The sequence below is a fragment of the Sphaerodactylus townsendi genome, linkage group LG03, assembly GCF_021028975.2.
Source record: "Sphaerodactylus townsendi isolate TG3544 linkage group LG03, MPM_Stown_v2.3, whole genome shotgun sequence".
Lineage (NCBI taxonomy): Eukaryota > Metazoa > Chordata > Lepidosauria > Squamata > Sphaerodactylidae > Sphaerodactylus > Sphaerodactylus townsendi.
The window spans coordinates 51,674,494-51,697,624 of NC_059427.1; the positions used below are offsets into that span (position 1 = coordinate 51,674,494).

A 23,131-nucleotide genomic window follows, 5' to 3' on the forward strand; every position below is an offset into this window, starting at 1 on the left:
TTTCAGCAATGGCAGTCGCGAGAATCTGAAAGAAAGGCACGATTATACCTGGTCATCCCTCCACTCTATCCACTCTCAAACTCAGAATGAGGTTAGAAAGCACATGAAGTGCAATCTTACTGAAACTAAGTCAGGGGTAGGGAACCTGCGGCTCTCCAGATGTTCAGGAACTACAATTCCCATCAGCCTCTGTCAGCATGGCCAATTGGCCATGCTGGTAGGGGCTGATGGGAATTGTAGTTCCTAAACATCTGGAGAGCCGCAGGTTCCTTACCCCTGAAGTAGATCTAAGTCTGGTCGATGCCTGGACAGGAGATCTCCTTGGAACCTAGGAGCACTTCCTTGAATTCCATGATGGAAAATGGCAGGCTATAAATGTTATAAATATGTGTATAAAATGTCCAGCAACATGAAAACTCTGCTCTTCGCTTTGAATCTCTCGGTGCGTCATTGCTTAACCCACTTATAGAAAGAGAAAAAATTATAGGCGATGCCAGCCCATGTATTTCATTGAAATTGTTAAAGAATACCCAATTGGGTTCATAAGTTAAGCAGTTCCCCCACCTTGTGGCTAAATTGAATATTACTGCCAAGATCTTTGCATTAAATAATCAACGCAAATATATGCATATGCATCTTCGTCTTTGAGCAGCCCCGCAAAGAGCCATAACCCATTTGTACGAGTAAAGTTTACCATTGGTCTACTTCGGCTTTGCTGTGATTGAACCTTCCCAAAAACTTTGTTCTATCACTTGTCTAAGCAACCAGGTTACCATCCAATTATGGCAGACCATCAAGACAACTGTTGATCTCTTTATTGTATAGGGTTAGGCGTCAGTTTACTGCAATGTGTAATATTACAGCACCTGATTATGCTGGAAACCTATTCACTGAAAAAAGGGCGTACACAAAAAAAGGAATTGCTACGGGGATGGAGAATATTCGCTTTCATTAGTAGTATAATCTGGTAGAAATAAAAATGGTATATCATTTCCAGACAGGAATAGCTTATATTTGGGGTTCATTTTTATCAGCTTTCAAAATCTTATTGAAAATATCACAAAATCTTTATTCGGTTTGCAAGTTTGTCCATATATATATTGTCCATATATGTATATGTGTGTGTGTGTGTGTGTGTGTGTATGTTATATGTGTGTGTGTGTGTGTATGTATGTATGTTATATGTGTGTGTGTGTGTATGTATGTATGTTATATATGTGTGTGTGTGTGTATGTATGTATGTTATGTTATATATATATACATATACATATACATATACATATACATATACATATACACATATACATATACGTATATGTATATGTATATGTATATATGTATATGTATATGTGTATGTATGTATGTATGTGTGTGTGTGTGTGTGTGTGTGTGTGTGTGTGTGTGTGTGTGTGTGTGTGTGTGAGATATCTTCTATATCTATAAATGCAAAATACCACTGACTGACTCACTGACTGACTCATCAACAGAACTCAAAACCAATCGAGCCAATAACACATGAAATTTGAAAACACACCTGTTCCTTACGCCATGCTCCAGGTGCTCACTTCAAGAAAGCGAGTTTCCCAAAATATCTATTTCCCATTCGATTTATTACCTATTTACTGCTTTAACTGCTCATCTCTGGCCATCTTGCTAACATTCTATGGGCAAACCAGGCCCCTCAGTCCACAGACATGCCTACATGGAACATTCTATAGGGTGACAGTTAAAACACCATCAGCTTCTGCATGTCCTTCACCAACTGCACTCTACCACCGCCTCTCTCCACAACGCGATGTGAACCTATTTGAAAACAAACTCCATCGAGTCCACAGACAGGCTGTGAGGAAATATGCTGCATGTCACCCTCAAAGTTCTACAAACCTGGCTGCAAAGTATGCTGAATGTCACCCCAACGCAATAACAGACAGGCACTGTGAAAAAAAGTACTCCTCCCAACCCACCCATCAACAACCGCTTACATGTTTCAAATACTATCAAAACAGATTACAAACCACACTATCACCTTGGACTACTAAACATTTGTCGGGTTTTGCATATGGACATCAGATTGATTACTGTGGAGACAAGTTTATTGCTCTCGGCCTCCGATCACCCTGTGCTTGGTGTCATGCTCTGAAGTGGTGGGATGAGTTCCCAGGAATGTGCTGCAGTGGTGGTACAGTCCAACTCCCTGCCCTTCAATCCTATCCTGAACCTCTTCACAGCCTTCTCACTCATCAGCCTCCAATTGCAGAACACATCCTTTCTGCATCCCGAAAATACAATGGCTGCTTCCATATGACGTCTTTTGGAGCCCACCAGGTGAAAGAGAGCAATAACACATTGGATTATAAAAAGACAACTACAGGAAGCTGCTGCAAAATATGCGAAACCCATCAGTCCACAGACAGGCTATGAGGAAATATGCTGCATGTCACCCCAAAGTGCACAAACAGGCTATAAAGAAGTATGTTGAATGTCACTCCGAAATTCATAGAGAGCCTCCCTCCCTCCCCCCCTCTCTCTCTCCCATCCATTAAGGAGAAATGGGGAAAGTCAGGCTCCAAATTCCTCTTTTCAAAATTATCTGGACTTCGATTCCCTCCCTATCCGACATCACCCACATTTCCCAAAGAGCAGAGCATTGGGAAGAAATGAGCAGGCCTTGCCTACTCTATTTCCGAGCACACTGACCTAAATTAAACCTGTACCATTCCAAGGTAACAGGTAAACATGGGCTCAGTGTAATTTCTGTTAAAAACTCCAAAGGGAAAAGCTAGGACACAACATGTATCTGTGTCTGGAGAATTGCACCATAGCAATATTATAAAGTGTGCAACAGCAGTTAAAAAAAGAGAGGCAAATTTTGTGCTAGGGTTTATTAGGAAAGGGACCCAAAATTACATAGCCAGTATAGGAATGCCCTTGTAGAGATCTATGGTGTGGCCATAGGATTGCCAACTCAGGGACAGAAAATTCCTGAAGATTTGGGAGTGGAGCCTAAGGAAGCTGAGATTTGTGGATGGGAGGGACCTCCACAGAATATAATGCCAGGGAGTCTAGCTCCGAAGCAGGCATTTTCTGTAGAGGAACTTGTCTCTGTAAACTGCAGTTCAGGGGGTAATGCTTGGAGGTTGGCAATCCTGCATGGCCCTGCCTGGGACACTGTGAACTGTTCTGGTTTGACCATTCTTCTACAACTTATTTCCATGGATATCTGCTTGACCACTTTGTAAAAGGACTGTTGGTCTGATGCAGCACAGCTGTTCCTGTGGTATTTCATTCACACTAGTAATGCTTGGTCGATATTTGTCAACTTCTTTTAGATTCTCTCTTAATCTGCTCAGATGAGTCTCGCTCTCCTTTAAGTCCTGATAACTCGTCTCTGCCATTTCGTGATGGCCTTAATCAGGCCCTTGACTATTTTCCATTCTTATGACTGCTACGGGGATGACTGATTAACCTGAGGTTTATTTATTTTTCTAGGTGGCTCTGTTCTTTCTCTCTTCCATTTGATACCGACAGGAGGCATGTTGAGGATTCACCTGTCTTGAGAGTTGGGGTATGGGTTCTGCATCATTGATTCTCTGATGAGACATTATTATTATTATTTTGTTATAGAGAGCAGCTGGGGGTTTACAGTGTACCCTGGAAAAACATTATTGAAAATTTCTTTGTAGGTTACATTGTTCACTTGCCTACCTCTTTTGGGACTAGTGACTTGGATTTCACTTTGTAGTCCTTTTGTTGCCTGTAGCTAACATTTATTATTTTGAGTAGGTTGTCCCTTTTGTATTAGAGAAGGTTTGCACTAATTATATGGTTTTTGTTATGGTTTTTCTTTCTATAGCTTTGAAAGTAGAAAAAGGTGTTTGAAATACTTACCCAATCCAGAGGTGGTATTGCGTTTGATGTGTGTGTTAAAAATTTATACATTTCAATTTCTTTCTATTGCTGAGATATCTGTGAATGTATATATCACATCCTGTCTGTTGTACATTTTTGCCCAGATTTATGTAGAGGTGGTTTTGATATGATTTGTGTTCGGATCCATGGTATTATATAAACGAATTGTTTTGAGACTGTTTCTAAATTAACCCTCAATTGTTTGAGGTCGGTGTGCACATTTGGTGCGAAGTGTTCCAGGTCCTCTCTAGGTGCACCCTCCCCCCCTTCTTCTTTTTTGTTGATATGGTAACCTTTAGTTGGGGCCTGAAGTTCTTCTGGAATTACAACTGATTTCCAGACTACAGAGATCAATTTCCTTGAAGGAAATAGCAGCTTCAGAGGATAGACTGTATGGTATCACAATCTCCATGGAGCTCCTTCAGCTTCCCAAACTCCACCTTCTCCAGGCACCACTCCCAAATCTCTCAGAATATCCAGTTGGCAACCCAAATCTGTTGCAGAGGAGAGGAATTCAGAGCTCAGTACAGAACATGAACAGAGGATGCCTTCACTCCCAGGTAGTTTTTCTGCCTTGAAACAACCCCAGGAAGCCTCTGAGCAGGTAACCTTAAGCTGGGAGAAAATTGGTTCTCCCTGCCATTTCTTCTGTGTGTGTGTGTAAAGTGCCATCACATCAGAGCCAACTGATAGTGACCCCTGTGCAGTTTTCAAGGTAAATGAGAATCAGTCATTGCCTTCCTCTGCAGAATTTTCCTTGGAGGTCTCCCTTTCAAGTACCAACCTGGCTTAGCTTCTGAGTTTTGATGAGATGGGGATATGCCATGCTGTCTTCCCTCTCATTGCTTACAAGTTCCTAACTTCTCTCCAGTTGTTAAGTCATCTAAGATACTTAACAGCCCAATCCATAGGGAGTCCAGATGAGCAGCAACCACGGATGGCACAGCCATGCCACCTCCAAAGAGTCATGTGGAAGTGAAGCAAGGGGGGAAATTTACTGATGGCACTGAAAGCCCCTATGCAACCCAATAAGCTCTATGGTAGAATGGGCTTGCTTTGTGTGGCAGGCCCTATTCCACTGCCAAGCCTCTACCAGAGATTGCCACTTTTTCCTTGAGCGGGCTTGCTTTCTTCTCTCTGGGTATCACTGCCACCACCTGACCTTTTGAGGGTCAGGACCCCCCACATCCCTTTGCAACCCTGAGGCTTGGCCTCAGTTGCCCCTGTCGTGGGTTCCACAGGGCAGATCGGAGGTCCCAAAGGAAAAGCTGCTTGCCAGCTGCCAGCCTTCCTCCCCCCTCCTATTTAGAGAGGCATCCAAGACGGTAGAGGCATTCATGGTACAGAGAACTGTTCCCCACATCTACATTTTAAAAGAATGTATTAAAAATAAAATGGTTACAAGTATATTTTAGTACTGCACCAGATTGAGCAAGGGTTTCCAAAACAAATGAGATATGAACGCAAATCCTCTATCCCTTAATCGAAGCATACCCTAGCACCATGGTGGCAAACCTACGGCACTCCAGGTGTTCATGGACTTCAATTCCCATCAGCCCCTGCCAGCATGGCCAATTGGCAGGGGCTGATGGGAATTGTAGTCCATGAACATCTGGAGTGCCGTAGGTTTGCCACCACTGCTTAGCAGTTGTTATATTGGGTAGGCCCTTAAAGCTTAGAAGGTTACAATTCTCACAGAGTTCCCATTACCTGGAAGGCTGAGCAAGCTTCCTGGGTGAGCACATGATCCAGAAATGGCTGTTCTCTCCAGAGCCCAGGCAAGAGGTCTGCTCCCTTCAGTGACCCAGCAGTAAGAGCACTCACCCCTCTGTTCTCAGCATTGTATCAGATCCCAGGCCCCACCCCCCTTTTGACCTGGTCGGGTTGGGTCAAGATATCTTTTCCCCCTGGGTCAGGTAGCTCTTCCTGATGTCCCTCTGGCATTTTCAAGTCCTCCAAATCTATGATATCTGATTGGAGAAGGTGAGAGGAAAAAGAGGGGGAGGAGATATTCCTTCACAGGCTCTACCACCCTTTTTGTTGATGTAAGTCAATGCCAGCAAAAGGAGGCATTCCCAGGCTGAACAGCCAGACAAAGCTGACTAAAGTTGGCTCCGTCCCCAGGAACGCTCCCATCAGTGATGGGATGGGTTTCTGTCCCAGAAGAGTACTGGCATAGCGTCACCATTTACACCAGGGCAACATAGACCTGAACAACTTCTTGGTGCCAGTGAATGTGCCTCCGATGGCAACACAGATGCTACTTACATCACATGGAGTGGCATTTACGCCAGCTCCACAGTCCTTTTGCTGCCTTCACAATGGATTGCACTGTAAGTGATAATTTCAAAATAAAAACAGGAGTTACATACAGACTAACATTCAAATAACAAAGCTGCAAGTGCTTACCTTGAGTAGTTTATAAATTCTTGATGTGGCATGGGCATCCAAGCAGCAACACACGTGAGACTCATCAGCCTAGCCCAAACTGGATATAAATGATAATGTTGCCCTTTTGATATTCCAGCCAATCTTCTTATTCTACTTTTCTCCTCTACTCCCCTTTTGTCAGATCCTCAATGATTGAAACAACACCTTGTAGAGAACAGAGGTTTATTCATACATTCAGAGGACAGCTTGGAAAAGTCAGAATTGACTTTTCCCTGCGCAAACAGCAGTATATGAAAAGAGGATCCCCCCCCCCCCCCATGTGAACAGACAGGGAAATATGTAGATAGTTTCGATAAGAACAAGTGTCCGTTGGAGCTGACCTTGGCCAGCACCTGGTGGTGAAAGCAGTTAGAAACAGTTACACACAATGCAATGCCCATCCCCCAAAGCCCAAAGCAGCAAGCAGCTCCCAGCACCCACTAGGCATCCTGACACCTTTCCTTGGCGTTGTCTATTTAATTTGTAAGCCTGACCTGAGGGCGATTACAGTGCAATTCTGAGAACAGGAGGGAGACGTGAAAGGGCAACCCTTGCACCATTGTAGATTCCACTTCATACCAATGTAAGTGGTATCCACAATGGTGCAGGAGCACATATATCAGCACTGGAAAGCCATGTGACTACATGACCCTGGGGTGCTGAGGCAACTGGCACCAGCGCACTAGCAGCCCACACGAATGAAGACGTTCGTTCCCATGGGTGAAGCTGAATTTAGTCGGCTTCTTGAACCCTTTCAGACCATGAGCAGTCCTTTTTGCTGGCAGCCATTTACGCCAGCAAAAAAGATGGCACAGGCAATTGGGCTGCATAGGGAATTTTCATGGCTTTCAGGGAAGGTTGCTCTGTACTTGCTGGGTGTGACTGCACTGTGTCAAGCTGCTGCGCACTACCCCTCCCCCCCTCAAGTTTGGGCTGCCCACCTGTGCTTCCTGATTAATTCAGACACTCTCTGAGACAAAGGACTTTAATCATAGTTGGGAAATAAATATTCTTCAATCAGCCCAAACCTGATTCCTTGCTCACTTGATCCAACAGTTTACGAATTCTTAGTTTTTTTTAATAACCCTTATATATTTTGAACCGCACTTTGACCTTCTGCAGCCTCCTCTACTTTCTGCAACGACTATTGACGTGTCCTTAACCCTTTTTTAAACATAACGAACGAACAAAACCACAACCCCCAGCATGCCAAGGGCGAACGCAACTCTTCTTATGCAAAACGTCGTAATAACGTCGGGCTGTTAGCTCCATCTGAACCACATCTCTTGTATGGGCTATGTAGGAACAGCTTCTACTGCAGACCACTCATTGCAGTCACGGTCGTGATGCCTGCTGGGAATTGTAGTCTTACATGTGAGGCAAACGAGAGACCCATTCGCCTCCACTGCGCCTGCGTCAACACTCTAGCTCATTCTCAGCTCCCAGAGCGTGGCAGGAAGCGGAAGGGGGCCGGGAAGGCTCAGTTAACTGACGTGTCTCTCTGGGCGTAGGGAATTGGAGCCAGCGAAACCGTTCGCCCTTTCCTTTTTCCCGTCGAGAGCGCCGAGATGGGGAGTGAGTAGCCGCGTGGCGGGTGGCAGTTACGGAGACTGGGAGGCCGGCGGCGGGAAGTCGCTCCTTTCACTCGAGGGACAGCGAAGCAAGGATGAAGCAGCGCGGGGAGCGTTTTCTCCAGTGGGCGTGGGGGGAAGGAGCCCGACCGGCTGGGACGGGGGCCGAGGGGCTCCGCTGCTGCATCGGGTGAAATGGCGGCGGGATGGAGATCATGTAGAAGGGACGGTTAGGAAGGGGAGGCTGCCTGGTCACCCTGTACGGAGCCGGTAATGGATGATGAGTGGGGGCTTTAGGGAAGCTCTTTGTTTCCGGGATCAGTGCGCGCCTGTGGCTTGGGTAGAGTGTCTGTTAATAGGACTCCAGGGCCCTACCCGTGGTTGTAATTCATGTATCAGGAATGGTTCATGTTTGCTTTTGCTGAACCTCAGATGGTTCAGGCTGTCTAGTGTTGTCATTGTCTCAGGCCAGCTGTTCTCTTGGTGGCTGAAGTGGGTTTTGACTCCTTGGCTTGTGCTTTTGTTTTACTGCGTTCCATTTTGCTGGAAAATATATTTTTTTTCACTAGGAAATTAGCCAGTGTCAATTTGAATTTCGGAAGTGCTGAATGAACCCATTAGTGTGTTTATGTAGGAAGTGCAAGGTGAAAGCTTGTAGATTGAAATCATTGATTTGTGCATACATCTTAGTGCATCCAGTGTGGTAGTGCTCAGAACTTTTTATAGAAAGATGCCTTCCCTGTTGCCTGTTTTCACATGTACAGATAAATTTGTCTCATATGTTACCTGCAGTTAAAGGGCAGAGAAGCAACAGTGATTCACCAAACCAAATTATGCTCCACCCAGGTGGCCTCATAGCAACGTTTTAAAATAGTTTATGCCTTCTCTGTGATGGTAACTGTTTTATGCTTTCAATAATGTGTTTCTCTGCTTGATAGTGAGCTCGCAGCAGTCTGCATTTTTATATGGGCTTTACTATGGTATGGTGTACTGACATTTTAAATTCGTTTAAAGCACTAGCCTGGTTCTGCCTGGAATTATGTCGCCATGGAAGGGAGCAATTTTGGCTGATTTACTCCTTTTCTATAGGAGACTTCTAATGCCCCTCTTCCAAACTGTTCCTGGGTGTCCCCCAGTAAGCAGCATTTGGGTGGGCGTTATAGGCTTTTGGGGTGGGGGGGAGGGAGAATTGGTGAAAATAGTACTTCCGCTTCACCCTTGGGAATTCTAGGAAGGCCCCAAGCTGCTGTTATGTGTAAACCTGTATTTCCTTGCAAGTACTGCTGGGGGCTCTCTATTTTAGGATTTTTATCTGTGCTGCTGGTCAGTTTTTTCCTGTTAATAGATCATTTCTTTTCTAGTGGTCTTCCTAGTCTGTATTCTGAGGGCAGACCCAAGCTTGGCAACATGCTAGGAGTGGGAAGCCAGTTTCATATGGTTAACAGGGAGTTGGTTGCCTAACAGTTAAATGATTTGAGAAAGATGGTTTATTTTTAATAACTGGAACTTGCTATAGTGTAATCATAACTGTTCATATCTTATGCCCTTATGAAGTCATTCTTGGTACTAGGTGAAGGTTAGCACTAATGTTGATCAGGTTTGTCAGTTTTCTAAGTTACATGGTTTTGGGGAGATCTAAAACAGCATATCACCTTTGCCTACGTAATTGCAGTCTAACCTGATTTGTGTTGATGGGCTTAGCCCCTAAGATTGCACTGCCAGTCATTTGCACAGATTTACTTGTGTGTAAAATGCTCATAAATAACTAAGTCTAACGGAGGCTTGATCAGGAAGTAAGATTTAAACAGAGTTGCCTAAATGTGCATGTTTTCCATTAAACCCAAAACCAGACTAATGGTGACTTACTATGTTGCTGTTGTGTCAAGGATGAGTGGGAACAGAATATTTTTTAATAGTTCAGGATTCTAACTCAGATACAATATGAAGTTGAGCATGGTTGACTTATTCAGGACTGCTTTACAGGGTTGTGTTTGAACTCGGGTATCAAAGCCTAAGATTCTGGTGTATTGAATTTGCGAAAACTCTACGGTCTTGTCTTTTCTCCACTTCACAGTTAAATTCCTTGAAGTAATCAAGCCCTTCTGTGTTATCTTGCCTGAGATCCAAAAGCCAGAGAGGAAGGTATGGATCTTTTTTGGTTTCTGTTTAACTGAAATTATTTGTAAGAGTTAATACTGAAATGAAGAAATGATTCACTTAATGGATACCTTCATAGCATGTTACCTCTGGGTGTTTTGTATAGGTCCTGCACCACACATATAGCTCTTCCACCACACATATTGACTGTCCAGCTATGTAAAATGTGTCAACTGGCCCTGAGCTGACATCTCTCAATGGATACAACTTTGGGGGAAAGTTCCTTTGTATCTGGACTCCTTGATTTTCCTTTGCTTGGATTCCATGTCTATTCTCACTTTCAGTGGGAACTGGATAGAACTTCTGAGAACTTGGGAGGTCAAATGTACTATTCTGCATTCTGTGATTAGCGATTTTTCCAACAACTACAGCAATGACAAGTAATTACTTTTAAATTTCTCCCTTGCATCTGTAGATCCAGTTCAAAGAAAAGGTGCTATGGACAGCTATCACCCTTTTCATCTTTTTGGTTTGCTGCCAGGTATATTCATAATTCCCTTTATAACCTTTGTTTAAAATCCCAAGGTAGCTATATTTATTTTGTTCTCTCTTTGTCCTTAAATTAAGATCCCACTTTTTGGTATAATGTCATCAGACTCGGCGGATCCTTTCTACTGGATGAGAGTAATTCTAGCTTCAAACAGAGGTACGACTGTGGTTTTTTATCTGTTGCATGATTTCCTGTTTTAGTTATGTGTTAAAAATGAAATCTACAAATGTAGAGAGTTGTTTAAAATCTTTCCTGAGATTTTGGAGGTTCTACATGTGTAATATAAACGTGAATTATGTAATTTTTATGCTATATTTGAAGTGTTTGTAGTGCTTACCAGAAATTCTTCAGTAGATTGGTATTGTCTCTGCATTGCAGATTCAGAGGCTTAGTAGTGGCTGAAAATTGGTGGCTTCAGGCCACATAAGGAGATTGTACTCAAGGCAAGCTTCCCCTTCTTTGTTTTTGCTGTGAAGTCACAACTCTCTTAGGGCAATCCTGTGGGGTTTTTCAGGCCAGAAATGTTCAGAAGTGCTTTGCCATTGCCTCCTCTACATGGCAACCCTGGACTTCTTGGTGGTCTCCCATCTAAATACTAACTGGAGCCAACCCTGCTTACCTTCCAAGAACCGTCTAGCCTGGGCTGTCCAGGTTAGGGTTTCCAACTGGTTGTAGTCTATTTTAGTTTCTATCCTGATCACCACCACCACGTTTCCCCTTTGCTCCATTTCAGTGTGCTGCTTCTCTTATTGAGGTCCTTTGCTTTCCCCCTATTACAACAACAGAGTGAGTTTCCTTATACTGGATTGGGGTTATAATGATCTTTGTTTCAGGATGTGCATATCGTAGAGCTTTGTGTACATGTAAAAACCGCTGTTCGGAGCAAACATCTTTTAAGAGAAAGTAATGTATACTGCAGAACCAAATGCCAAATGAAAAGTTCTGTATTACAGTTCTATGGATATCAAAGTAGGTTGTAGCTTGTAAAGTTGTTATCAGTGGAGTGTAAACGCATGAATGCTGGCGGCAGTTTTTCTACACCCTCTTCTCTTGATGTCCTTCAGTTAGAAATGTCAGAGGTGAAACCTGAGAGTAATTCTCATTTTCTGCTAGTTGACTCTGCCCCTATATTCTCAGTTTTCCTCTTTGTGGAGCCCTATCTTTTCCCAAGAACATTAGCTAATCCTTACTTCTCTTCCTTTGTTGATGTCCTGCATATTCTTCCAGGGTGTATACACCTTTTATTGACAGCTCTTTGTTCAAGGAGAAATGTGGCATAAGTGAAAATCTGTTTCCCATTTTAAAAAGCTGCATTTATTTATGATGCAGCTAAATAGACTGAGAAATACTGCATCTAAACCACGAGGTAGTGTTGCTTAATTCTCTCCATGTAATTTTTAAATTTTACATTACATAGGAGACTGTAGGAGTATGGGTGGAGGTATAAAAAGTGCCATCAGGTTGCAGGCATCCCTTTCAGATTAAGGTGAGAGACTAAGAAGAAGAAGAGTTGGATTTATATCCCCCTTCTCTCCTACAGGAGACTCAAAGAGGCTTCCAAACTCCTTTCCCTTCCCCCCTCACAACAAACACCCTGTGGGGGGGAGGGCTGAGAGAGCTCAGAAGAACTGTGACCAACCCAAGGTCACCCAGCTGGCGTGTGTTGGAATGCACAGGCTAATCGGAATTTCCCAGATAAGCCTCCACAGCTCAGGCTGCAGAGCGGGAAATCAAACCCGGTTCCTCCAGATTAGAGTACACCTTCTCTTAACCACTACGCCACTGCTGCTCCTGGCAGACCACCTAACAGGTGGTTTGTCATGCCTTCTTCTGCATCATGACCCTGGAATTCCATGGCAGTCTCTCATCCAGGTGCTTATTAGGGCAGACTTTGCTTAGCTTCTGAGATCTGACAAAATCAGGCGATCCTGGTCAGGGCAGCCTGTAGTTACCTATGAAGAAAGGGAGGAGGTTAGAGTAAAAGTCAAATTCTTCCTTCTTCCCATCTTGCTTTCACTTGTCCACCACAAAACTTTAATTGTTTGGTGTCCTTTTTGTTCCACATCCTATAGGCACACTGATGGAACTGGGTATTTCTCCCATTGTCACTTCTGGCCTCATTATGCAGTTGCTGGCTGGTGCCAAAATAATTGAAGTTGGGGATACGCCAAAAGACAGAGCTCTCTTCAATGGTGCACAAAAATGTAAGTAGCAGGATACATTTAAAAGTGTGCAATCTTGGTTAGCTAGTACCTTGTATGAGTACTGATGGACAGCATAAATTGTATTGTCTTGAGATGTTTTCATAGTGGGCTGTTAATTCAGTGTTGTCTTACAATTTCATTTTTCAGTGTTTGGCATGATTATTACCATTGGGCAGTCTATTGTTTATGTGATGACTGGGATGTATGGAGATCCTTCAGAGATGGGAGCAGGTATCTGCCTTCTTATCACCATTCAGGTAACTAATATTATATCCTTCTAAACATTTCAAGGGTGTCAGTGGAGAGGGTTTTTGTACAGTCCAGCTGAACAAAATTTAAACTAGGGTTCTCTTTACAAACTGTTTCCCCCCGACCTAGTATAGAGTGTTCTTGCCTATCAGCCTGAGGTTTCATTGCTGGGAAACCCCAGGCCATTTGCCACGGAAAACTCATGTCTCTGGATATACTGTGAGCCTTCAGGAAGTTTGTCATCACTAGTGATGCCTAGTTAACTGAAGCATGAAGAGTTTCTTAAAAGATGGGTCTATGATGGTTGCTACGCTAGCAAAAGATTAGAATGGAACCTCCGTTTAATTACTAGATGCTAGGAACAAATTGCAGAGGTGAGTGGCTCTGGTGCTCTGCTTTAGAATGACCAGCCAGAACCTGTGACTACAAAGGAGATCCTGAGTGGATTGTCAGAACAACAGTGGAAGGCTTCTTTGTGCTAGCAGATTGTCCATGGATGGTTGCATTCTTGGCTTTGGAAACATCTTGTCTGTGTTTTCGGTAGCTTTCAGAATCTTGTTTTAATTTTTTTTTTTGAGGGAAAAAACGTAAAATCCCGTAATTTTATGTGATGAACTCATAGCTTTTCCATTTGGATCTATAATTATCTGCTGAACCTTTAAAGAAACACAATTGAGAATCAGTATATCAGGACCACTTTGAATCATCTAGATTTGTGTCACTGGTCCTTTAGCACTTGAGCCACCAAGTCAGCATGGTGTGAAGAGAGCCATTGTGATTAGTTGATTGTGGGAGATTTTGGCTAGGGAGACATAGATTCAAATATCTCCTCAGCCATTAAAGGTGATATTGGGAAGCTGCTCTAAGATTCTTCTGTAAAGTAGGAGTAGCTGTGGCTTGGCATTTTAAAAAAATGACAGTGCAGTCCTACATATTGATTTTGGTGGACTTGGGCCACAATAACTCTGCATAGGAGTCTTGTTTCTGGGGATGAGCCGCTAGTAAACACTTCTGATTTTCTTCTTGCAGCTTTTTGTTGCTGGCTTGATAGTTCTTCTTCTTGATGAACTTCTACAAAAGGGATATGGCCTTGGCTCTGGCATCTCCCTCTTCATTGCCACTAACATCTGTGAGACAATTGTATGGAAGGCATTCAGCCCAACCACAGTGAATACAGGCCGAGGTAACGTTACATTTGTGTATATTTTAGTACAGTGAAAATGTGCATGCAGTATAATAAGCAAAAGTTGACTGAGTAGGAAAACTAGTGTGTGTTTCATTTATGCTGTTTGCTAGCATTGTTGGTACATAATCCAAGGACTTGTATATAGCAATGGGCTTTCTAATGAAAGATATTGAATCTTTAAAAAGAGAGAGACCCTTTCTTTGTAGTAAACTGGTTGCTTCTGTGAAAATTTCAGACAGTTTCATATTTCTGTTGATACTCATGTTATGTAGAATTCTGTGTTACAGTTGTGTGCTCCAACACTTACCTTCATAGCAGACTCGAGTGGTGTCCAAGTCAGAATGCTCCAGTTATCCTGTACTACCAAAGATAGGGGATCAAGAGTGGGAGTTACTGAAGAGAATGAATGGCATTCTTTTTTATTTTGCTCATTTATTTACTTCATTTATATTTCGCCTTTCTCCCCAGTGTGAACTCAAAGTGGCCTACAACTCTCTCCGTTTTATCCTTGCAACAACTCTGTGAGTTAGGTTAGGCTGAAAGTTTGTGATTGGCCCAAGGCCATCTAGCAAGCTTTCATGGCAGAGTGGGGGTTCAAACACGCATATCCGAGTCCAAGCTCCTAGTGTGACACTTTTAACTGTTATATCATGCAGGATCATGGGAAGATGAAGGCAATATGCAGGTGCACTCTCTTGCTTACCACAGTTTAAAGCTATGAGCTTCAGATTACTAATCTGTTTACAGGCTTTCCTAAATCTTTTTGTATTCTGATTAAAGTCTTCTATGAGGGCTTGTTAAGAAACAGTTTTCCCTGAACTTGAGCAATTATGCCTTTTCAGAATTTCCTGTAAATGTGGTTGCATTAATCTTGTAAATGTGGTTGCATTAATCTAGCTACAGCATGATTTATACCAGTGTTTCTTCAAGAAATCCTGCGTCCTCATATGGCCAGCGGGCTGGAGTACAGTGTGTGTAAATACTGCCCTTTTGAGTTAGTCTTTTGATTTAATTTCTGGATATAAAAGTATAATCTTATATCCAGAAGCATTATTGTAATGAGAGGCCCCATCCCTTGCCTTCTCAGTCCTCATGCTGATTTCAGAAGGCATCTGAAACCATCATTGCTTTTCCTTTCTAAGGTGTGGCACAAAGTTGGGGGGAGCTCCTGCTGGTCTCTGATTTAAAAAAAGAAGATTTCTCTTGACAGCATCATGCTGAGTTCATCCCTTGTCAACACACAGTTTGGGTTGAGGAGGACGACAGGAACTTAAGTAATCTCCTGCTTTGCAGGTGTATCTCTAAAACTGAGTTGAACCTCACAATTAAGATTCTACCCCTTCTCCCTTATCGGAGGTTTGGGGGTCAGTGTTAATTAAAAATTTGAGCTGTTAAGGCCAGCCAGAATTTGTGGACCTTTTTCTTATATCATTGGTCTTGTTGGAATCAGTTCAGGTATGAGTATCTCGTCCTGAGTGCGAATATGTGTACTGTTAGTTTGAAGCAGCAAACTAATATCAAATTACTTGAAACTGACTGACTGTCTGTTGCACCTTCTCATTTAAGGCATGGAGTTTGAGGGAGCCATCATTGCCCTTTTCCATTTGCTGGCAACTCGTACGGATAAAGTCAGAGCTCTGCGAGAAGCCTTCTACCGGCAAAATCTTCCCAACCTTATGAACCTCATTGCAACCATATTTGTCTTTGCTGTTGTAATTTACTTCCAGGTTAGTAGCTCTGGGTTATGGCACTCTAACAATAATAGCCTGTACACTTCCACGCCACTCATCAAATTTTGAAGTGGCAGAAGGACCAGTTACCTTGGAGGAATACACCTTAAGGCTCAGAGGGCTTTAAACTTTACCAAGTGGAACGATAGGGTACAGGCGTAAAAATGGTCTATATGTTCTCTTTGCATGTATTCTAGTAATCATGGTCTTGTAAGTATTTCACCCATGAAGTGCATAATGGATGTGATATATGATATTGATATTTGGATGAACTCTGGCCATTTCAGTTGATGCTGATTCTTAACAAAATCACTTGTGACCAATGATTTTTGTGAATGGTTGCTAGAAGTTGAGTTCGCTCCTTGTTTCTATAAACATAACCAATTTAATTGAAATGTTTTCACTGATTTGCTTGTGATGTTGAAGGGCATTAGTTTCAATAGCAGCTAGGCCAGCTGTAGTCATCCAAAACATGTGGCCAGCATGCATATTTAACTGGTATTGGCTAAAAAGATGTCAGTGATATTTATATCAAACATGAAAGCATTTGTATATTTTAATGGTTTCAGTTTTCATTTTGCTATCTAATTTTTTTAGGGATTCCGAGTGGACCTTCCTATAAAATCTGCCCGTTATCGTGGCCAGTACAATACTTATCCTATCAAACTGTTCTACACCTCCAATATTCCCATCATCCTTCAGTCTGCATTGGTGTCCAACTTGTATGTGATCTCCCAGATGCTTTCTGCCCGTTTCAGTGGCAACTTACTGGTTAGCCTGCTGGGTACTTGGTCTGTAAGTATTTGTATGATACTTAAGATGTGTATTTGCCCCCATGTCCTATATTAGATATTCCCACTTTGATCATAAATCTGCCTTAGTTTTATAGCGAAGAGATATAGGCGGAATGTCCAGCATGCGGTGATCCTTTTATGAGCTATGAATTTTTAATGTTGAAGTTCTCCTTGCTACTTTTTGTCCCTTTTCCATCTTCTTCTTTTTCTTTCAGTAGTCATAATGAATGTTCTTACTGTCCATATATATGCAGAAATCTATGGAAGAACAAGAACAAAATATTTATGCTGAGGTAGCTGCATAGAAGTAATGCACTTAAGAAAGCTCAGTGAAATGTCTAAATTTGTCAATGTGTGTTACAGGACACATCATCTGGAGGCCCTGCTCGTTCTTACCCTGTTGGTGGACTTTGCTATTACTTGTCGCCCCCAGAGTCTTTTGGTTCGGTGTTGGAAGACCCTGTTCATGCAGTTGTTTACATTGTGTTTATGTTGGGCTCTTGTGCTTTCTTCTCTAAAACCTGGATTGAAGTCTCTGGCTCCTCTGCCAAGGATGTAAGTAAAAAATACAAATATCGCACTTCCGAATATTTAATTCCTGTCTCTTTGAAGCTATAGAGTTTCCTTTGCTTCGTCACTTGGCAAACAGTGCTGTATCACTAAAGGAACAGACCTGATGCTTCTCAAAATCACTATTGCTAAGACAGTATTCCAGCAAACTTTCTTTAATTTCAAAACATTACTTCATAATACTGTCCTTCGTGCTCAAATGCCTGAACAGTTCAACTTCCTGACCTGAGAAAGATTGTTTCTAGCAGTGGGTCTGTTGGAGGGTACTAGATATGTTTTTTAAATAAAGCAATGGCAAAAGAAGTAAAAACCCTGCTGCTGCATCAGATGAAAGTAGGTTTGGGCCCTGAAAGCTCTATGCCATAATACGTATTTGATATTTTATGCTTCAGGGCAGTTGATTTGAGTTTGTAGTAGTAAATGAACTATAACAATTTGGATACTGCAGATGATATTCACTAACATAGGGGATTTTTCAGTGGAGTGGGATTCCTGTTGCAGTCAGGGATGCCTCCCAAATTCTGTTCAGGGGTGAGGGATTTGGCAGAAATTGCTCCCTCCACTATTAGTAGAAATTTTACTGAATTAACTCTGTTAATTAATATCTGTAGAACTCTAGCTTTATCTTTTCAGTAATCCTTTGAAAATACATTTCTTCTGACTTCATTATAGATTATCAGTTAAATTAAACAAACCTAACTCCATTTATTCATTTTGTTGGGACTGTAGGTTGCTAAACAACTAAAAGAACAGCAGATGGTGATGAGGGGTCATAGAGAAACCTCCATGGTTCATGAACTTAACAGGTGAGTTAACAAACCTGCATAGAATTAGTGTATTTTGGGGTGTGTATGCATAATTATTACAGTCCTATCCTCTAGACAAAAAGTTTACTTTCAAGTTTTGTGCTCCAGCCCTGTGCTAGATTCCTGCATGGCATTGTTCTTTTTTAACTCAGTCTTATTAGAAAGCACTTGTTTCCATTTAGAGATTTTAAAGAACTGTTAATGATTCTGAAGCTAGAGGAGGTCAGAACTGGGAGGTTTTTCTCCTCCTCTCACCTTTAAAACGTTTAAATGTTCATGCACAAAATTATTTTACAAAGATGTATAAGACATAATTATAATGAAGTATTTACAAAAAATATTCATGCAAAGCATCATTATCCAGATGAACTAATATATGATACCTGTTACAATTTTTCTGTTATCCCCTTGGTTAACATACATGCTAAATGAGTTGCTGTGATGGCATTCAATACAAGTTCCTGTAATCTTTTGGGTATAATTGCTTGTTAATTCAACAGCAGTAATTCTGGTTCAAGAGGAATATCCATTTCTACTTGATACAAAATTGTTTTCATCTCTGCCTTCCAATAATTGCTGACTCCATTACAGCTACACCATGGGTGGAGAAAGGAAAATTTGCCTCTTTATAAATCAGCAATTACTGTCAATGTTATTAACCCTAGCAGGTTTGTTGGGCAAAATATGCTAAGGACTTTATTTTACGGAGCAGGTAGAACTTTTGATAAGCAACAAGAGCCAAGTCTCTGGACTCATTAGATAGCTTAAATCTGTTTGCCCATTCGCATAAATCACTTCTCAGCTTTACAGCTTATAATCAAAAAGAATTCAGTAGGTATTGGAGGTCAAATGTTTTCCATCTTCCAGCACCTATTTGAATTATTGTACTTTTTAATCCACTGGAACTTCTCTTAATAGAGAACTGTTTTATTACAAAAAGCAAATATATCGCTTTGGTTGATGTATTCATAGGTAACTCTTGTTAAGAATGATGGGTTGCACGTGCTCTCTGTTCCAATATTTTTAAATTATCTGGGTGGATCTTGGGTCTTAATTACCTTGCTCCTCATATGCACAGTTTCTTTCCATGGGCTCCGGTGTGTTCAGTGATGTCTGTGCCTGTGGATGCTGTTTAGCCTTTTGGTCTGACTAGAATTTCCCTTTCCTCCCTTCCATTTTTTGTCAGGTACATCCCTACAGCAGCTGCATTTGGTGGCCTTTGCATTGGTGCCCTCTCTGTACTAGCTGACTTCCTTGGGGCAATTGGATCAGGCACTGGAATCTTACTGGCAGTCACCATCATTTACCAGTACTTTGAAATCTTTGTAAAGGAGCAGAGTGAAGTTGGCAGCATGGGAGCACTTCTTTTCTAAATACATTGTCTCATGGACCCTAGGGGAGGATGAAGTGTGTTCTTGAATTTAAAAAAAATAATCAGGTGGAACAAATTAAAGCATCACACTAACATGGGCACATCACATTAATGAGAACACATTTTAATGTTTTCCAAAGCACATTCCTTTGGTTCAGACTTTGTTTATACTGTTGACCTTTTCTAAGTTGTTGAAAAACACGCAAAAAAATCCTTTTTAGAAAACAAGGTTTTGGTTCTTAATTGTTGTAGGAAAGTGTCCTAAAATGGGTTTAATTTGACAGTATTCCTTTTGTAAAAAAAAAAGAAAACAAAACTCAACAGTATATTGGAGCTCTTCCTTTCTCAAGAAATGGGTATGGGAGGGGACTTATCGTGACAATATGTAGTCTGTCTCCTTTACAAAAGCAGTGGAGAGGATGCCTTTTTGCTGTTCCCCTATATTGTTGGAAGGTACTGCAGGCTTGGGCACGGTTTTAGACTGCCACCAGGTATACTATCTTCTGCCTAAGTGCAGTCTATTGGCTTCTATCACTTCCTTGGTGACTGATCATTTGCCATGGCCTTTCAGAAGAACTCTCAATTTACTCTAGGCTACTTCAGAAAAAGAACTGTTATACCTTAGAATTGTAAATTGAGCTATACCAGTCATACTGTACCAAACATGAGGCCTACTGTTTCTTGGGCAGATCACTGTGTTTGTATTCTTTTCCTACTCTAACACAAAGTATATGATGCAGCGTCCTTTCCAAAAGTTAGCTCTTCACGAAGCTGCTATTACCTGATGACATTTTCAAATGAATTGACACCTAGCACATATGAATGTACTTGGTTAACACACTTGTTGGGGATTGCAGGGAAGCTGTTTCAGATGAAACTTCCATACTGAAAAATTCCCACGCCCAGCAGTAGTTCCAGAACAATGAATATACGCTTTACACAATATTGCCTATGCCTTTACCATCTCTTATATGCTTTTGCCTTTGCAATTGTGAAGCAATGAAGATTCTTCCTTGGAGACCTATAGGCTCTTACTTTCAGAAATGGCTATGAAATTAGAGAAATAACTATAAAGTTTTAAAGGACTTCCTCAAAAATATCTTACTCAGCTTTTTGTGAGGTGTTTACATATACAAGAACTGATTTTTGAAAATAGTACAAGGGAAGCATGCAAATAGATTTCCCATGGTCAATTGGCATTGGCCTAGTTGGAAAACTTGATGGGATGGTGCTGAAATATTGTAACACCAAGCCTGTCTATGCAGTTTTCTTAAAGGTTTTAAAAACGTCAAAGTTTTTAACATGATAAAATCAGGATTTTTCACAGTGTTGATTACACAGCTTATGTAATTCGGGCTCTGCAGTAAGAAGTGTTCTGTACTAGTGACCTAACAGATGCTAATCAAATAAAATGCTGCAAGGGAGTGTCTCAAGTAGCATGTGACAGCCACAAGAAGAGATCCTAGTTAGAATTAGCTGATAATGAGGTTAAGAAGTGTTTGAGGTTTTTATATTATTTAAAGCTTTTCTGTGCCACCTTTCCACCCAACTCTAAAGGCAGTGAACATTAAAACATTTCAAATAATGTTTAAAATGAAAATTCTTATATAAATATTTAAGGCAAATAACATAAAAACATAGCAAGGAGGCCTAATAGGTTACCTGCTGGCAGGAGGCAATGATTGGAGACAGAAAAATATCCCAGAGAAGGGATTTCCAAAATTTAGGTGCTGTGCTCAAGAAGGCCCTGTCCCTGGTTGCTACCCGTAGCATCAAATGATGTGCACAACTGAAGATGAATGGTCAGGTGATTCATACGGAAGCAGGCTGTTCTTAAGTTATTCTGGATCCATGCATATATGGATTTAATGCCAGCACATTGGATTTTCAATACCAGCACCCTGAATTCAAGACAAATTGGGAGTTGCTGAAGATTGAACAAGATTGGAGGGATATGTTTCTACGACTAGCTATAGCTTCCAGACAGTCTTCAAGAGCAGTCCCCTTTAGAGCTCATTGCAGTAATCTAATCTAGATTCTACCAGGGCATGCACCACGGTACTGATCATTTTAGTTCAACTGCACTAAATGCTGCGGCTGGACTATGTTTCCTACTTTCTGTATGATGTTTATAGACTCTGGATCTTTGTTATTCAGATAACTTGTGAAAGACATGTTGTATATCTCGTTTCTCAGGGCTGGATCTTTATATGTTTCTAGTATGTACAGCTTAAAGCTAGATTGTTATATGAAGCATTTAGAAGACCTTTCTTGTTCCTGGCATACTTGAAGACAGGCACAGCACTGAAAAGATAGAGTAAGCCCTCTGCTACAAACCTAAGTACTCTGGAAAGAATTGGTCATTAAACCTTGCAGCAAAACTGTGAGCTTAAAAATCAGAGGAGCTGATTTTGAAATCTAACTGAAAGCCAACAAAGTTCATATAGTGAGGGGTGACAGTAATGCATCCCCTGGGGGCTGGATGCAGGAGCCCATTTGGGGCTCCTGATCTGAACCCCTTCACCCAGCTGTAGGCTCACCAGTTCAGGCAAACACACACACACCCCCACACACACACTCTTTTCCATTCTGGGGTCAGCCAAGGCAGCGCCTGCCAGCCAGCCAAGTCACATTTATGTCATTTCCAGCCCTCGAAACAAATGAGTTCAACACCCCTGGTATAGATATAGATCTATCAAGATAGAGATATAATATATATATAAGCCAACTACTATTGCACTGGTAACTTGCATTACTGGGAATGTTCTCTGTGGGTGCTGCTTTTGGAAAATGTTCAGAAACTACATTTGGTTCAAACGTATATATTGCACCCCTTCCCTTGCATGCCATTCCTCCCTCTCCCTCCCTCTGCTAGGGTAGGAGGGCCAGAGGCCGGGCCCCCTCCCCTTCCCTCCGCTGTGTGCCACCCCTCCCTCCGCTAGGGTGGGTGGGCCAGGTCCAGATGCCAGGCTCCCTTCCCTCCCCTCCCTTGCATGCCACCCCTCCCTCCCCTCCATATATATGAAGGGTACTGCTTGTGGACCAGTCTAGGCTAAGCCCCCCCACCCCACACACACCCAACTACTATACCAACTCTACATTGTCACTAATTCATTGATAGCATTTATCACATAAATATGTTCTTTCCTCTTGAAGAAATGTTTGTTGATTCCTTCCCTCTGCCCTTTTGCAAGTGTCCCCTGACCAGATGTACAATTTTGGGAGGCCTAGTGGGCTGCTGGAGCCAGAGGTTCCAACTTACATAAGTTTTGCTCTCAAACCAAGTGACACATTTTGTTATATTTTATGTTTCCAGATGTCCTTGAAAACCATTGTCAGGAGACATGAAGCTCTATATAAATGCAACAATCTTTACAATAGCATATCATAAACCCATTTTGCACATTGGAAAGGGGGTTGCCATTGAGTAAGATCAGTTATAAAATTATAGCAGAGGTGAGATTTGGATTAGGCACTTCTTGATTTAATACCTCAGTATCCCTGTATCATGCCAGCTCTTAAGCAACCAAGATTCAAGTTTGGCATCATCCTTGAAATGCAGTATAGCTCAATTGCAGGTATCAATTTTCATACTGTACGCTATTTTCAGTGGTTATTTTGCAATTTTCTGCTCCCCTACTCAAATAAATGTGGGAACAAGCT

The 23,131-nt window shown here is 41.8% G+C and overlaps 1 protein-coding gene across 1 annotated transcript; it reads left to right on the plus strand.

Annotated features, from left to right (window-relative positions):
- The first annotated feature begins 7,780 nt into the window (after positions 1–7,780).
- Positions 7,781–20,156, plus strand: SEC61A1 (SEC61 translocon subunit alpha 1). The gene is made up of 12 exons (XM_048488092.1): positions 7,781–7,914; positions 9,985–10,052; positions 10,483–10,548; positions 10,635–10,713; positions 12,630–12,761; positions 12,909–13,018; positions 14,040–14,193; positions 15,763–15,923; positions 16,524–16,721; positions 17,084–17,275; positions 18,020–18,096; positions 19,283–20,156. The coding sequence occupies exons 1-12, from the start codon at positions 7,908–7,910 to the stop codon at positions 19,467–19,469; spliced, it is 1,431 nt and encodes a 476-aa protein (XP_048344049.1). The 5' UTR covers positions 7,781–7,907; the 3' UTR covers positions 19,470–20,156.
- Positions 20,157–23,131: the final 2,975 nt, after the last annotated feature.